We start from the raw sequence: 17,049 nt of genomic DNA on the forward strand, positions 1-17,049 counted from the left end.
GGAGAAGGAAATGGCAAGCCATTCTAGGTATCTTGTCAGTGCCGAGTAGGTAGCAGGGTTTAATAACCTGTTGCTGACTTGGCCTGAATTAAATTGCCCCCTTCTGTTGAGAATTCCCTCCCAAAAAGGAAAAGGGCATGGAGATAGTTTAGCTTAGAAGTCTATCATAAAATGCTCTGAATAGTACAGTGGGAAGAATATGGAACCTGGAAATCAACAAATCTAATGACTTACATATTTCCCAGCTCCCGTGGGTTTTAGTTTCCTCATCTATAGAATGAAAGGGTTGAACTCAGTGATCTCTTATGTCATAGGATAATGGATCTAGGGCTTGCAAGGACCTCAGAGGCCACTGAGTCTAGCCCCTCACATTTTTACAGGCAAAGAAACTGAGGCCCAGGAAAGGCAACAAACATTGGTTAGGTGCCTACTATGTGCCAGGCACTGTGCTGAGTAATGTACAAATATCATTTCAGGGAGATGAAGTGATTTGCGCAAGATTCTAAGTCCAGTCCCCAAATTTCACAAATGAAGAAATGGAAACCCAGAGAAAAGAATTAAATTGCTTAAAGTAGCAAGTGCAGATCTGGGATTCAAATTCAGACTCTCTGATGACACATCAAGGGTTTTGTTTTATTTTTGCCATGATGCTGTAGCAGCAAGGAATGATGATGGGGCAGAGGATTAAGTGATTTTTCCCATGGTCACACAAACAGTACGCTTGAGAGCTGGAATGTGACTTGTCCAAGGTCACAGAGTTTGTATTGGACAGAGCTGGGGTTTGAACCCAGTCATTGTATGGATTGGGTAGCTCTTGCTTATTGAATTTGTGCCAAACTCCAACAGATTCTGTGTCAGTACCAGCTTTTCTTCCATCTCAAGCAAATCAAAGGCAGACCTTTTTCCAGAATATTCTTCCACGTGATTTGCAGGTGCTGGGATACCCACTGAGCTCATAATTCACCCCCATTCCCTTTTGCTTACAGAAACATCAATTACTGTCAGATTACCCACCATCTCTTGTACATCTTCAGCTGGGCTGAAATGGGGACATCTGTTCAGGTGCCACAACCTGCAGTTGTGGAGTTGAAGGAAGGGGGTGGATGGAGGGTTGTGTGTGAGAAGCAAAATTTTGTTTCTTCAGAATGGATTATAGACCATAGTACAGGTAAAGGCCTAAATGATAAAATGAATCAAAACACCGCCCCCCCCCCCCCATCCCCAGACCCATTCCTATTTACAGAAGGATCACTGTCAAGGGAAAGGGTTCAAAACTGCTGAATATAACTAAATCAGCCAAAATTTTTTTTGGTCTCTGTATCCCTAGCTCTTAGGCTCTAAATAAATTATTGTTGATTGATTATCAAGCACCTACTATGTTCTAGGTTCTTCCCTAGGCATTGGACATCAAAAGAAAAAAAATAGTCCCTGCTCTCAAAACTGCGGGACACAGCATTCATCTAACTCAGTTCAACAAGCATTTAATTAAAGATGATTTTGTGCCATGCACTGTCCTGGGTGCTGAATAGACAAAGGCAAAAAAAACAAAACAAACAAACAAAAAAAAACCAGTACCTACCCTCAGAGAACTTATGTTTTATGAGGGTGGGGAAGAGCAAGATGGGTTATAATATGTAGACAGATAAGTAAATGCTAAGTATGTGCAAAATAAACACAAAACAGAGACCCAAGCTAGAAAAGGTTGTTGATGGAACAAAGTCTTTATCTCACACAAAGTCAGTAAAATTGGGGTTGAATGGATCTCTAGAGGTCATTTCCACTACTCTCTCTCTCTCTCTCTCTCTCTCTCTCTCTCTCTCTCTCTCTCTCTCTCTCTCTCTCTCTCTCTCTCTCTCTCTCTCTCTTGTTATGCATGTAGAGACTGAGTTGAGACATAGAGAGGTTTAATAAGGCTAGGGTCATGGTGGACCTGGTGCTAGAATGCAACCCAGAATTCTTTTCAAGTTGTCCATGAAACCTTTGCTAGCATAACTTTTTCTGCCTCAAATTGTATTTTTTAGTAGAATTTCTATATGGATAGTAGATGGAGTAGGGCAGCTAGGTGGCCCAGTGGATAGAGTGATGGGCCTGGAATAAGGAAGATTCATCTTCCTGAATTCAAATCTGGCCTTAGACACTAGCTGTGTGTGACCCTGGGCAAGTCACTTAACCCTATTTGCCTCAGTTTCCTAATCTGAAAAGGAGTTGGAGAAAAAAATGACAAACTATTCCAGCATCTTTGCCCAGAAAACCTCAAATAGGGTCACAAAGAGTCAGACATGAATGAGATAACTGAACAACAATAGACAGAGTGCTGGATTTGGCATCAGAATATACCTTCTCTATAAGAATAGAATGAGATAATTAAACTAAAACTTTACTAAAATCCAAGTAAGTTATATCCATAGCATTCCTCTTAACTATTGGTTAGTAACACTGTCATAAAATGAAATTAGGTTAGACAGGAATGATTTATTCTTATTGAAGCCAGGCTGACTCTGTAATCATTGCCTTCCTTTCAAAATGTTGATAAGCCATCTCTTTAATGACTGATTTTAGAATCTGTCTTTAGATTTAGAAACTGATTGTTTTCCAGGAGTCAAAGTTAAGTTCATATACTTTAGCCTATACTTTGCAGACTCTTTTCTCTCTCCTCCTCCTCCTCCTCAGAACAACATTTGCCCTTCTTCAATCTGTGGTAGTGCTTCCATTTTCCATGACCTTTTAAATATTACTGACATTGACTCAGAAATCACACCTGCCAGCTCTTTCAACATCAATGGGTGAAAGTCACCTGGAAAAATTACTTGCTGCTCTAATCCTGATTTCTATCAAATTTTGTCCAATTTTCTCAATAATCCTTGTAAAAAATGGAGTCCATTTCTTAGTAAAACTTATGCCTTTAGCTTTATCAAATAGTGGGTTACAGTTTACATTGCTTCTGTGTTTTGCTTCTCTAGTCAGTTTCACTAGTAGAATTTTTTTTTATCAGCACCAAATAATAGAGTTTTATATCTTGTGATGCCAATTCCCCCCTTAATTCACACTTTTTCTCATTATTTACCTAGACATACTTGACCTTCTGTTCTTAGAAATGAACTGTATTATTATCTTGTATAACTCTAAAAAAAATTGCCTCGGTAATTTAATCAGTATAGCACTAAATCTGTAGTGCTATAACTAATTATATAGTGTTGTCTTTGGTATTTTATTGGCAAATTTTAATGATGAGAAATATATATATATACATATATGTATATATGTAGTTACTTGAGTTTCTATTTCTGTAGTGTTTCATAGTTGTATTTATATAAATTTTATATGTGTTTTAGAAGCAATTCTCAGAAACTTTATATATTTCGCAGGCATTTTGAATAACTATATAATTATTAAATTATATAACAATATTAGTTTTGAATAACTACATAATTGTTTTGAATTTCTCTTATCTTTTTATTGCTGGTTTTTTATTAATATAGCATAGAAATGCTAGTAGTTTTAGAGATTTGTTTTATACCCACAATCTTTGCTATTAATCATTTTAATTTGTTTCTTTGCTAGTTCTCTGGGGTTTTCTAAGTACATCATCATGTCATCTGTGTCTAGAAATGCTTTTATCTTCATTTTGTCCATTTTATGCATTTAATTTTGTACTCTTATTTTAACGCCATACCTGGAATTTCTAGAATTTTTGCTTCCCAAGTTCATACTGAGAAGCTTTCTAATTTTATACATTGTAAATAGTGATTTTAAATACATGCATTTGATCATATTAGAGGAGAACACTTTCATAACCTAAATGAGTACTGAATTTTGTCAGAGACTTTTTTGTCTTTTGAAATAAGCATGTGTTTTTGTAAAATTTGCTGTTTACATCATTGGTTATATGAATTATTTTACTATTATTGAACCATTTTTTCATCCCTGGCATAACTTCAACTTGGTCCTTATGAATTCCTTTCTCCATATATTTTTGTAGTCTCAAAGTAAGGATTTTTTTTCAAAATGTTTTCATTAATATTCATTAGCAAGATTATAATTCTCTTTCTCTGCTTTGTATTTCCCTGTTTTGGGTATCAGGACCATATTCATCTCATAAAATAAGTTTGGTAGAATACTGCCTATTTCTACTTTTTAATATTTTTTATACTAAAAGTTTTAAATGATCTTCAAGTAACTGATAAAATTAGCTTATAAATCAATCTGTCCTAGATTTCTCTCTCCTTATCTTGGCAAATCATTTATGACTTGCTCAATTTATTTTTCTGAAATTTCATTATTTAAGTCCTCTGTTTCTTGTTTTGTTAGTTTGAGTATTTTGGTTTTGTAGATACTCATCAATTTCCTTTGAATCCCGAATTTTCCTGGCATATAATTATGTAGAATAATTTCTGATAATTATTTTTATTTCCTTTATATTTGTTATTAATTTACTTTCCTTATTTTTATTTTGGTAATTTTATTTTCCTCTCTTGCTTTATCAGATTTACTAATGGTTTATTGATAGTCTTCAAGAAATCAGGTCTTAGTTTGGTTTATCAAGTGAGACAGGATTTAAATCCATTTCCTTTGTCTCTAAATTTTGCGGTTTTTTATATTGCTTCATGGTACCCTTGACTTTACAGGGTTATTGTGGGAATAAAACTTTGTAAATTCTGAAGTAGAGGCAGCTCAGTGGTTCAGTGGATAGAGCACTGGGCTTGGAGTCGAGAAAATCTAAGTTAAAACCTGGTCTCAGGCACTTACTAACTGTGTGATCACTTAACTCCTATGTTCCTCTCCTGTAAAATGAGGACACACTGGAAAAGGAAATGGCAAAGCCCCTCCAGTATCTTTGCCAAGAACGTCCATGGAGTCATGAAGAGTCAGACAGGACCGAAGCTGAACAGCAACAAATCTTGAAATTCTACATAAATTTGAATTATTAGTGTGAAGCAGTATTTTATAGTGATAGATTTGACATCAGGAAGACCTGAGTTCACAGATTTCCTGACCTGGGGGTGACATTAGAGCTTTTCTGGATGGAGGGGCCCCCAAATTTATACAGGTAGTAAGCATTAGAGGTATGATTGGAACCCAGGACCTCTGCCTCCAAATACAGCACTATATCATGCCTTTTCTGACATAGGATATCTGATCATAGGATAGAAGAGGCAGTATAGTATTGTAAAATGAGGCAAATTGTTTTTGTTTTTGTTTAAAAACAAACTTCCTCATAATCTGAGCTGTCCCAAAGTGGAAAGGGTTGCCTTCTTGGAGGTCTTCAAGCAGTACTGGAAGACCTCTCACTGGATATGTTAAGGTGGGAATTTCTTCCAGGTATGGATTGGGTTGAATGATTATTGATACCCCTCCTAGTAGTTAAGTTCTGTGATTTTATCATTCTGGATTATAAGGTACAAGAAATTCATAGCTAGGATCATAGGTTTTGAACCACAAGAGACCTTAGAGGTCATCTTCTTCCACTACCCTTATTTTACAAAAGGGAAATTTGAGGCGTAGAGAAATTAAATAACTTTCCCAAGGTCACAGATAGGTAGTAACTGGGAGACCCAGATTCAAACCTGGGTCCACCCAATCAAGATCTAATGTTCTTTCTACTAGGCAGTTAGGTTTGTAAAAGCATTTAGCACAGTGCCTAACACATAGAAGTGCTGTATAAATATTATTGTTATTATTCCTACCAGCAGCTGGATGGTGAATTTGATAGAATATTGGAATTAGAATCAGGGAGAACTGAGTTTAAACCTGACCTCAGACACTTACTAGTTGTGTGACCCTTGGCAAGTTACTTCACCTCTGTTTGTAAAATGGGGATAAGAGTAGCATCTGCCTCCCAACCTTGTGAGGGTCAGATAAGATACTATTTCTGCAGTGCAGTAAAATGCCACACAAAGGCCTATTACTATTCCTATTATATTATTACTACTACTACAACTACCACTGCCACTACTACTACAACTATATTATTATTACTACTATGTTACTACTACTATTACTACCACTACTACTATTACTACTACCACCAGTATCACTACTACTACCACCACCACTACCACTACTACTATTACTACTACTACTATTCCATGACTCCACATTACACCTGAGTTCAGAGGTTGTAAGCTACTTAGAGATTGAGAATTTAAAATTGTGACACCATAGAACAATAATGATAGTAGCTGGAATATTCAACTTAAAATCAAGAAGACTTAGGTGCAAAATCTACTTTTGACATTTTTAACTAATGACCATCAGTAAATCACTTTACTTCTCACCTTTGAAGTTGTCTACCTGTATCACCTGGAATAAGACACTTATCTTCCCACTTTCCTTCTGGGTAAAATGAAGATTATTAAGACAAGAATCAGGGGTGATTAGAAGGTTTGGATTCAGTCAAAGGGTCACACTCAAGGACCTAGACATTCGCTGTTCTAAGGCCCCTCCCACTTCTGTCATTCTCTGTTCTAAGGCCCCTCCCACTTCTGTCATTCTTTATTCTAAGGCCCCTCTCACTTCTGTCATTTTCTGTTCTAAGGCCCCTCCCGCTTCTATCATTTTCTGTTCTAAGGCCCTTCCCAGTTCTAGAATCTCTGAATAGGTCATAACCATGAACTCAAGTAAGGACTGTTTATCCAAGAGCCCACAATGTACTTTAGGTTGTGCTGTTTTCTCACATGCTGTACTTAGTCCCTGGTTGGTTTTTGCCTCATAGAAGAATCATGGTGAAGAACCAGAGAAATGAAAATCATTCTGTTTTGCCAAGCACTTCTCTCCCAAGCATCTGTAAGAGCTCATGGGCTCACATGGCCCTACAGGTGGAAGGATTGACAGAAGCCTGATTTTCCAGAGAAGGAAACCAACATCCTGAGTGACTTGCCCAAGGTAGTCACCATTAAAGAGAGGATTTGAACTCTAGGTCTCTGCCTTTGGAATCATTTTAAAGAGAAGAAAATGGGCAGCCCAGAATAGTAAATGATTTTCCAGGATCATATAACTAGTTAGGGTCTGATCTGGGATTCAAACCCAGTTCCCTTAACTCCCAATCTATCTGTCTCTCTTCCTTGGGTCTTTAAATCAAAGGAAGCCCTAAATCATAAGAGAGAGAAAATATAGAACAAGATTCTTCCCAATAATTATAATAGAAGAAAACTAACTGAGATGCAGGGAAAATTTGAAGTAATTAAATTTTCTGGTTTACTGAGCTTTAATCAGAAAACTCTTTTCCTTGAGTCTTTGTTGTTGAAGCTCTTTCTAAAATGGGTCACTTCATTTTCTGCCTTGTTGAACAGAGCATGGCAGAACCAAGCTGAGGTGAGACAAGCCTTGATCCTGTGGGGGAAGCTGAGGCATCCTTCTGAATATGGATATTCACTGAGCAGTGCTGGGGTGGAGAGAATGCAGGAGGTTGGCCCAACTCCATATGGATTCCTGGGCATTGTCATCATCATGGAATTCTAGCCCTGGCAGATATCATGTGAGGGGTCATCATGTAGTCATGAGATCTGGAGGGGGTCTTGGAGATCATTTAGTTGGAGGAAGTCAAAGAACTGAAAAAGACCATGATACAGACTGGGATCTGGAATAGCGAGACCTCAGAGATCTCGTCCAATTCTTTCATTTTACAGATGGAGGAACTGAGACCCAGAAGGGTCATAGAATTCATAGATCCATAGCTAGAAGGAAGTTCAGAGGCAATTTAATACAACCTCCTCATCTACAGATAGAGAAACTGAGTGTTATATAATACCTAGGTTTGCACCAACAATAACACATCTAAGGCAGGATTTGAACTCAGGTCCTCATGACTCTCTCTCTACAGTATTATGTTGCCTCTAAATGCCACCCCTCATACTTAATACTTGTGGGACTTGGCAAAAGTAACTTTACATCCCTAGATCTAGTCTTCATTTATAAAATGAGGGAGAGGGCACTTAGGAGGAATAATGTCAGGAAGACCTGAGTTCCAATCCAACCTCCAGCACTTACTAGCTGTGTGACCTTAGACTAGTCACATGACCACTGCCTGCCTCAGTTTCCTCATATGTAAAATGGAGATAATTATAACATCTACCTTCCAGGATTGTCTTGAAATAATATTTGTAAAATATTTCATAAATCTTATAGTCCTATAGAAATACTAGCTATTATTTTTTTTAATATGGCCTCTGAGGTCTCTTTCACTTCCAGATTCATTATCCTGTGAGCCTATGTTGAGTCTTCTGCAGGATCACAAGTGTAAGAGGTATGATATGACCCCGGATCTTCCTTAATCATTCCACATTAACCTATGTGAGCCCCCAAAGGGCATTAAAGGCAGAGTCTGGACTAGAGGTCAGTTCTAGTTACATTTTTTTTCCTTTGCAAGGTTATGGAAAGGGAGAAAGACAACATATACATACATACATAAATACATATATACAAATTACATATGAAGTAATTTGGAGGAAAGAGAATGCTAACTGGACCTGAGACCTTTTGTAGGAAGTGGCACCTGAAAGATGCTGGGGATTCTGAGAAGTAGAAGTAAGGAAGGAAGGGATGAGAAGGCAAAAAACAAAAAAAATCCAACATATATATAGCCCCTACTATGTTCCAGGCACTGAGGTAAGCGCTTTTTACAAACATCATCTCATTTGATCTTCGTAACAACCCTCTGAGGTAGCTGCCATTGTGATTCCCTTTTTAATGTAGAGGAAACTGAGGCAAAAAGAGGTTAAGTGACTTGCCCAAAGTCATAGAGCTGGCAAATGTTTGAGGCTGAATTTTATCTCAGGCGTTCCTGACTCCAGGCCCACTGCCCAGTGCAATTATCTCTAAGGCAGTGTATTCCAGTCATGGGAGACAACATATACAAAGGGACAGACGTGGGAGATGAAAATTATAAAAGAGAAATAAGTGTACTGTGAAATCAGTCAAAAAAACATAGTCTGAAACCAGATTATGAAAGACTTCACATGACAATGTAAAGGTGAATTTGCATGATATATTTAGAATTTTTAGAATATTTAGAAGAATTTTAAAATATTTAGGATAATTTAGAATATTTAGAATAATTGTATATTCTAAATGCTATGTTTGGATGCAGTGGGGAGATTTTTGAGTTGAGGAGTAACATGGTCAGACCTGGGCTTCTGAAACATCAATTTGGCAATTATGTGGAGGATGGAATGGAGAGAGGAGAAACTAGAGGCTGGGATACCAACAGGAGGCTATTACAGTGGTCTAAATAAGAGGTGATGAAAGCCTCAGCTCGGGAAGGAAGGGAGCCATGAATGGCTATTTGAGCAGAGAGAAGGGATGCATAGGAATGATATTGTGGAAATAGGAACAAGACTTGGCAACTGATTGGATGTTGGAAGGAAGGGTAAGGGAGAGGGAGGAGTCTTCTACAAACCTGTGTGGCTGGATGAATAGTGATACCCCCAAAAGAAATAGTTAAATTAGGAAGTGAGGTGGGTATTGGGGGAAATATATAAAGGACTTTTCTGATTTCTAGTCCAGTGTTCCAGGGGTCATGGAAGAAGGGAAGAAGTCACCTTAACAAAAACAATGGTATGTATATGTGTGTGTGCGCTCGCGCTCACGTGTGAATGCATAAGCTCACACCTAGCATTTCCCTCTTTTCTCTGAAAGTGGAATGTAAAAGGATTTCTATTAACTATGGGTTCCAGTTGGTTAAACTTTGCCTAGCTGTAATTGACCTAATTGACTCTTCTGTAGCATCTGAGTCTCAAGGTTTCTCACAGATCCATGATAGGTTTTTCCATTGGCTATGACAATTTCATATTTTCATTCAAGGCAAGGAGCAACCTTACATATTTCATCTTAATTGACCTTGTCTGTCTGGGAGGAAGGGGAAGACAAAAGAGCCACCTTGATATAATGGATTGTGCAAACTTGACATGCCAGCTGTATAAACAGAGTCATTGAACAAGAACAATGAGATGCCGTTTTAATAAAGGAAGTTTTGTTTTCTTATCAAAGAGAGGCTCTGAGAATAGCTTCTCCCCTTGGCTCCACAGATGTTTGGGATGACTGACTCTGAGAAGGCTGAGTTTCAACTCTGACAGTGTTGACTTTTTTAGAGCTTTCACATTACATGTGTAAAGCGGAACACAGGAAATTCAGATTTAAACACTCACTCACACACACACACACACACACACACACACACACAAATCATATCCCAGAGCTTAGATTCCCTCTTAGTTATTTGGTAGATCCTACTTCCTGAACATCACTTACACAAAGGTATTTGGGGTAGTCACTTGGAGTAAGATAAGAGATGGAGGTGCTCCCTTTGAGAAAAAACTAGTCCTATATATACAAATTGGATATTAGAAAACAAAGCAAGATAGTGGCCCAGATCCTTTACAGTAGGATCAAAAAATCAATTATCCTAGAAGATTTTTTTTTTAAACTGGGCTTTCCCATCTTAGCCAGTCTGGAAGTATACAGGTTATTCACAGACCAGATCACACGACTTACTGGAGTTGTGACCTGCTGATTCCCATCTGGTCTTGCCCCTTTGGGGCAGCTAGGTAATACAATGATTTGAGATCTGGTCCTGGAGCAAGGAAGACAAATTTGCCCTCACATGTTTATTAGCTGTGTGACCCTGGGCGAGTCACTTAACCCTATTTGCCTCAGTTTCCTCATCCTTCTTATCCTTGGAGAAGAAAATGACAAACTAGTTGAGTATCTTTGCCAAGAAAATCCCAAATGGGGTCATGAAGAGTCATAGCTGACTGAACAATGAACAATTTACCCCTGCTTAGGCAACTTGCTGGTCCCCTGAATTTACTGCAGACAATGGATCAGCATAGCTCAATGCAGCTCACAACTCCTGAACTCTAGAAATCCGCCAGCCTCAACCTCCTAGGGAGCTTGGATTACAAGAGACACAACCAAGAAGCTTTTGTGAAATGTTCATTATTTGCCTGACATAAGGCAAGGCAACAGTGGAAAATATCAAGCTCATAATCTGGAAGACCTGGGTTCCAGTCTAATCTTGGACATACATTAGCTGTGTGATTTGGGCAGTGTATTGCATTTCTCAGGGCTCTAGGCAAATCTTTAAGTTGCTTTGGTAAGAGAAGTTTCTTACCAGTAGTCCTCCAGGAGAATAATTCCATTTTCTATCTGCAGTTCTGCTTGGTTTCCAACTCCAAGGAGCATTATGCCTTTTCCCCGGATAAGCCGATCACCTAAAATCTCATTACCATGCTAATTGACTGAGCTTTTGATACTTAACTCTTTGACAATTCCCTCAATTGCCCTTCCCCTCTTATTTGGAGGGCTGAAGAACAGAGCAATGAACTCCTCCTAAAGTTTTCCTTTATATAGAGGTTTCAGATGGGAACTGTCCATTTTCTATCTTGTTTTGACTCTAGAGAACCTCATACTCTTTCATGTATCACCTCCCCCACTTTTCAGTTTCCTTTTATATATTGTCCATTCTTCTCTTTTCAGTTTTCTACTGTGTGTTGTCTTTTTCCCACCTTTAGATTAAAAACACCTTGAGGGTAAGAACTGCCTTTCATTTTTTTATTTGTATCTCCAATAATTAGCACAGTGCCTGGTGCACAATTAGTGCTTAATGAATAAAATAATAAATATGAATAAATAATAAAGATAATTTCCAAAATAAAAATGAAAGATTAAAAATTAGACTGTGAAAGTATAAACATATTGATCTAAACTTTAGCTTTCTGGTGTCAAATGTAAAATTCATAAACATTAAAACACTTTCAATTATGAATGGTTATAAATAAGGCAGCATCCCTTTCCTAAACAATTAGGTTTGGGAGTAGAAATATAAACAGAATATTGTTGATTTTACTCATTGTTTTTTCCTGTGGGAGAGAGATATTAGCTCAGTTTTGGCTCTTAGGTGCCAATGCAGAGGAATTTCAAGTTTTGTGTAGGATTTTTTTTCTTTGGTTCTTCTTAAATTGTCTGTGAATTTAAAGTAAATACTACTTTACCCTCATCGCCATCTCCAAGGAGATCGTATTGCAGCACTCCCTTCTGAACATTTTCCTTGAATAAATCAAATTTGGCAATAAATTTCACATAATCACAGCAATACTTCTCCCCAGAAAGCATAAGTGTTGTAGAAAGAAGTTGTACTGGAAGATATATTATACTTGTTAATACCCTTTTGAAGACAAACATGAAGTCATGGTAATATTTTGAAGAAGGCAATTTGTTTTCGTGACCTTTCCATTTGGTGCCTTTTTCCTCCCTTATGGTCCTTCAAATTTTTAGTGCCCTTCCATTATTTTAGTGTCCTTTTCATTATTATGAGAAGACGTTTTGGGCAGTGGGTTACCTTTCCTAAATTGTTTTCATTTTGCATCTTGATTCTAACTGTAGAATGGAACAGTCAGGGGTCTCTCCTCCTCCTGCTCCAATCCTTCTTTCTGCAGGAGGCTTTTCCCATCCCTCCACCACCATGGCTCCCACCAGAGCCTTCCCTCTGAGATGACCTCCCATATTAATACTGGATAGGTCTTATTTTCGTTGTCTCTCTCCATCAGATTGTTCCCTTGAAGGCAGGGCCCATGTTATTGCCTTTCTTTTTTTCCCCTGAGTTGAGCACAGTGCCTGGCACATAGTGAGCCCTTAATAAATGTTAGATAGTAGCAGTAGTAGTAGCAGCAGCAGTACTAGTAGTAGCAGCAGCAGCAGTTGTAGCAGCAGCAGCAGCAGCAGTAGAGGGGTAGTTGTCCTTTGGTGTCCACCTGTCCCCCAATTCTTACTGCGAAGCTCTAGTATACAGAGCATTGCCCCCTCAACCCCCCCTGCCCCCCAGGAAAACTTTCTTGGCAGATGGCTAAGCAGAGAGGTCTCAACATGCTAGTGAGTTAGGTGAGTACTTCCACTGGCAGAATGGGCAGATGAGGACAATTTGTTCCAACAGCCACCAAGGTGACCGAGGCGCCCTTAGAGCTTGCTTGGTTGGTTGTTGTCCTTTGTTCTTGAAGAGGACCAAAATGACATCACCATGATAAAGTGAAATTTCAGTGTGTTCGATGAGACCAATACTAGCTTGGAATGAGGATAACAAAGTCATCCACTGCTTCCAAAGTCATCACCACTCTTGACTTTTGTCCTGCCACTGGACTTCAATGACTCTGGAAGAGTGAGGCTGATGACTGTAAAACTCTGCCTCACTGAAATCCAATTCACAAGAAAGTCAAGACACCACTCTGTGATATCACTGGTTCTCTTTGAAAATGAAAGACAAGCAACAATTGGATTAAGCAGAGGAATCACTGGTCCCCTAAAAAGCCACCAGGCATAGCTAAATGCTATTAACTAGAGATACAAAAGTGAAGGTGAAATAATCCTTGCCCTCGGGGGCTTTATTTTATAATAGGAGCATTTCACTAATAACTAAATACAGGTTTATATAAATACGAAGTGAATGGGGGAGGGGAGAATGTGATTTCCTGTTGCCTGAGGGAATTAGGAAAGGACACTTGGAGAAAGTAGCAATTAAGCTTTGGCTCTAAAAGGGTTGCAAAAGGCAGAGATAAGAAGTGATTACATTTCTGGCAAGGGGTACAGTCTAGGCAAAGGCACTGTGGCAGGAGATGGTAAGTAGGCTAATGTAACACAGGAGGGGAGTAATGGGTTAATCAGCCTAGAATACTAAGCTAGAGTCAGTTATACAGAACCTTAAATTCCAGACAAAAAAATGTTTATATTTTAGTCTTAAAGCATTGGAGAGGGAAGGAGGAAGGGGAGGAGGATAAAGAAGAGGGGGCAGAGAGAGAGAACATGATGTCACCAGAGAGTCATTTGAAAGACCCTTTGCCCCAAGTGGTCACGAACATGGCTCAAAGAATCACAGACTTCAAGTTGGAAAGGGCCTCATAAACCACTGAGTCTAACACCCTCATTTTACAGATGAGGAAAGAAACCAAGATATAGAAGGAAACTTGTCTAAGGCCACTGAAGAAATTTGGTGTAGAGGAGATTCAAGAGTGAAATGATAGGTATCTACAGGTATTTGAATGTCTGTCACCTAGAAGAAGGATTAAATTTGGGATCCGAAGATGGAACTTCAAAGCTGGAAAGGATCTCAGATGCTATCTAGTCCAATACTTATTTTTACAGGTGAGGAAATGGAGGTATAAGGAGACTTGAACACACAGATAGTAAGTGTAAGAGGTGGAATTTGAACCCGGACTTTTGGGCAGCTAGGTGGTTGGATCTGGAGTCAGGAAGACTAACCTTAGGGCGTTAAACACTTGCTAACTTACTAAACGACCCTAGGCAAGTCCCTTCACTTTGTTTGCCTCAGTTTCTTCATCTATAAAATGAACTGGAGAAGGAGGTGGCAAACAGTCTTTGCCAAGAAAACCCCAAACTGGACATGATTGAAATGACTAAACAACAACAGTAATTTATGACTCTAGAACCAATGACCTTCCCACTGTTCCACACTGTTTCCCTTGGTGATGCTTGGCCCCAGAGGGTACAATCATGACCAGTAGAAAGAAGTTTCAAAGAGACTAATTTTGATTTGATGAAAGGGGAAAAATTCTAATAATTGAAGCTGTTTATCATTGAACTGGGAGGTCTCAAGAAGTAGTGGGTTCCCCCTTGCTGAGAGTCTTCAAGGTGAGGTTGGTTGACCACTGCTTGAGTATAGTGTAGTAGAGGGTGTTGGTAGGTACTGTTATAAGGTAGTGGAAGGAAACATGGGACCTGAAGTCAAATCTGGCCTTAGATAATTATGAACTGTGTGATTCTTGACACTTAACCCTGCTTTCCTCAGTTTCCTCATCTCTAAATGAGCTGGAGAAGGAAATGGCAAACTACTCAAGTATCTTTGTCAAGAAAAACCCAAATGGGGTCAAAGAGAGTCAGACATGACTGAACAACAACAAAAATGCCGTTAAAGATTGGGTTGGAGAGAATGACCACTTAGGTCCCTAAAAACTTTAAAAATCCTGCAGAAGATACAACCACAATGCCAAACAAAGGTTCAGCACCCTTAAGTTAATCAAAATGATCATGGAACTCCATTGGTCAATGCCCCACCCCCTCCCACTAGTCATCTCTTTGACTCCACTTATGGAATAAGTTGTAGGGGTGGGGAAAAGGAAGCCTATAAGGGAAAGAAAAGTGAATTTCCCCAGAAGACATCCATTCAGTGAGCAGAACCCAGGACTTCAGTCCTCTACACATCAGACCTTACTTTTTCTTCCCCAGCTGTCACACAGTGTGTGAGTAATAGCAGGTTTATATTTTTTTTGTGCTAGACCAGACAAATGTCACTGAACTGAAAATACCACTGCAGGGAGTGTGCAAACCCAGAAGTGTCTAGAACATCCCCTTCTGCTTAGAGAGGTGACTATGGAATCCCAAAGATCAACAGCTCCATCTGGAAGTCATCTGATCCATGCCCCTGTCTCCAGGCCAGATATCACTTAGTTGATTCCCAGCTAGAGAGACGCCTAGATCTCAATACCTAAAATTGATACCTTACTGTTCAGTAAGCAGAGACATAAAGAAGTAATACAGTACCATAAAAAGAACACAGGATTGGCCATCCCAAGACCTTGGTTAAAATCCAGCTCCGTGTGACGTTAGATAAGTCACATCTCTTGTGTCTCAGTTTCCTTATCTGTAAAATGAGGGACGAGATGGGCTAGATGACCTGCTCTTCCAACTCAAAAATCGACAGTCCTATGATCAATGTTCCCAACTACTTGGAGCAGAAAAAACAGATTGACACCTTCCATTTGAAAGTTGAGAGTTCTGATTGTCTTGAATTTTTATGCCATTTTGTGGGAAGGAGTTAATCCTGCATTCTTTTTTAAAAATTCTTTTTTAAATTTTTACATATTCAATCAACAAAAATCTACTTCCTCTCCCTCACATGCTCCACCCCAGAGAGAAAGAGAGAAAAACAAATTCCTAATTACAAAATGCAGTCAAGCAAAACAAAACAAAACAAAACAAACAAACCCAACATTCACATATTGGCCATGAGTAGGCAAATATGTATTTTTGAATTAAATTTTATTTTTATAAATATATTTTAAAATATATTTAAACTATGTATTTCAATGTACATTAAAAATATGCTATCTTTATTTAAATTTTCAGATCTGCATTTTCACCCCACCTCACTTGCCTCCACCTCTCACTAAGAAAGCAAGAAAAAAACCCTGTTTATTTATAGTCAAGCAAAATACATTCCCAAACTGACCATGTGAAAAAGAAGTCTAATTTGCACCTTGAGTACATAACCTTTCTATCTAGGAATAGGTAACATGTTTCATCATGTGTCCTCTGGAATCATGATTGGCCATTAGATCAATCTGAATTCCTATATCTTTCAAAGTTGTTTGTTTTTACAAAATTGTTGTTATTATATGAGTTTTTCTCCTGGGTCTGTTCACTTCAGTCTGCTTCATACAATTTCTTTTCTCTGAAACGATCCCTTCATCATTTATTGCACCACAATGATATTCCATTACATTCATATACCATAATTTGTTTATCCACTTCACAATTGATGGGTACTTCCTCTGTTTCCAACTCTTTGTCTCTACAAAAAGAGCTGCTATCCATATTCTTGCACATCTTTAGAGTTTCTTTTGTTTAGAACTAATCCTTCTGTTAATTTATCCCGCTTCTTATATCTTTCTTTCTTCTCTCTTTTGCCTTCAATTTCTTTGTTGAATTAAATATATTTCTGTACCTTCTGTGTGTATTTTTCTTTCCTGTGGTCAGTTTAAATGAAATTGAGGATCAGGTTTTGCCCGCACCTCCTACTCCTTCCTCCTCATTTGTATAAACTTTTTCTACTTGTGCATCCCAATTATATGAGAATTTTCCCCATCCTTCCTTTCCCCTTTCTCCTCCTACTATATTCATCTTTCCCTGTATTTCCATTCTTCTTTTGTGATCATCTAAAGTTGTTCTATTGAATGGCTCCCAAGTCCTCTCTCTAATTAGATTCCCTCTATAACACCTGACAGTGAAAAGGTTCATAGGAGGCATGTGTATCATCTTTCCATATTA

General features: G+C 38.4%; 2 protein-coding genes across 2 annotated transcripts in view; both read left to right on the plus strand.

Moving 5' to 3' along the window:
- KSR2 (kinase suppressor of ras 2) overlaps positions 1-17,049 on the plus strand; it is a 590,333-nt gene that overhangs the window by 361,042 nt on the left and 212,242 nt on the right. The window lies entirely within an intron of this gene.
- LOC140498694 (uncharacterized) lies at positions 5,941-6,154 on the plus strand. The gene has a single exon (XM_072599564.1). It carries the CDS (start codon positions 5,981-5,983, stop codon positions 6,152-6,154), a length of 174 nt encoding a protein of 57 aa, XP_072455665.1. The 5' UTR covers positions 5,941-5,980.

The sequence above is a fragment of the Notamacropus eugenii genome, chromosome 4 (assembly GCF_028372415.1).
Source record: "Notamacropus eugenii isolate mMacEug1 chromosome 4, mMacEug1.pri_v2, whole genome shotgun sequence".
Lineage (NCBI taxonomy): Eukaryota > Metazoa > Chordata > Mammalia > Diprotodontia > Macropodidae > Notamacropus > Notamacropus eugenii.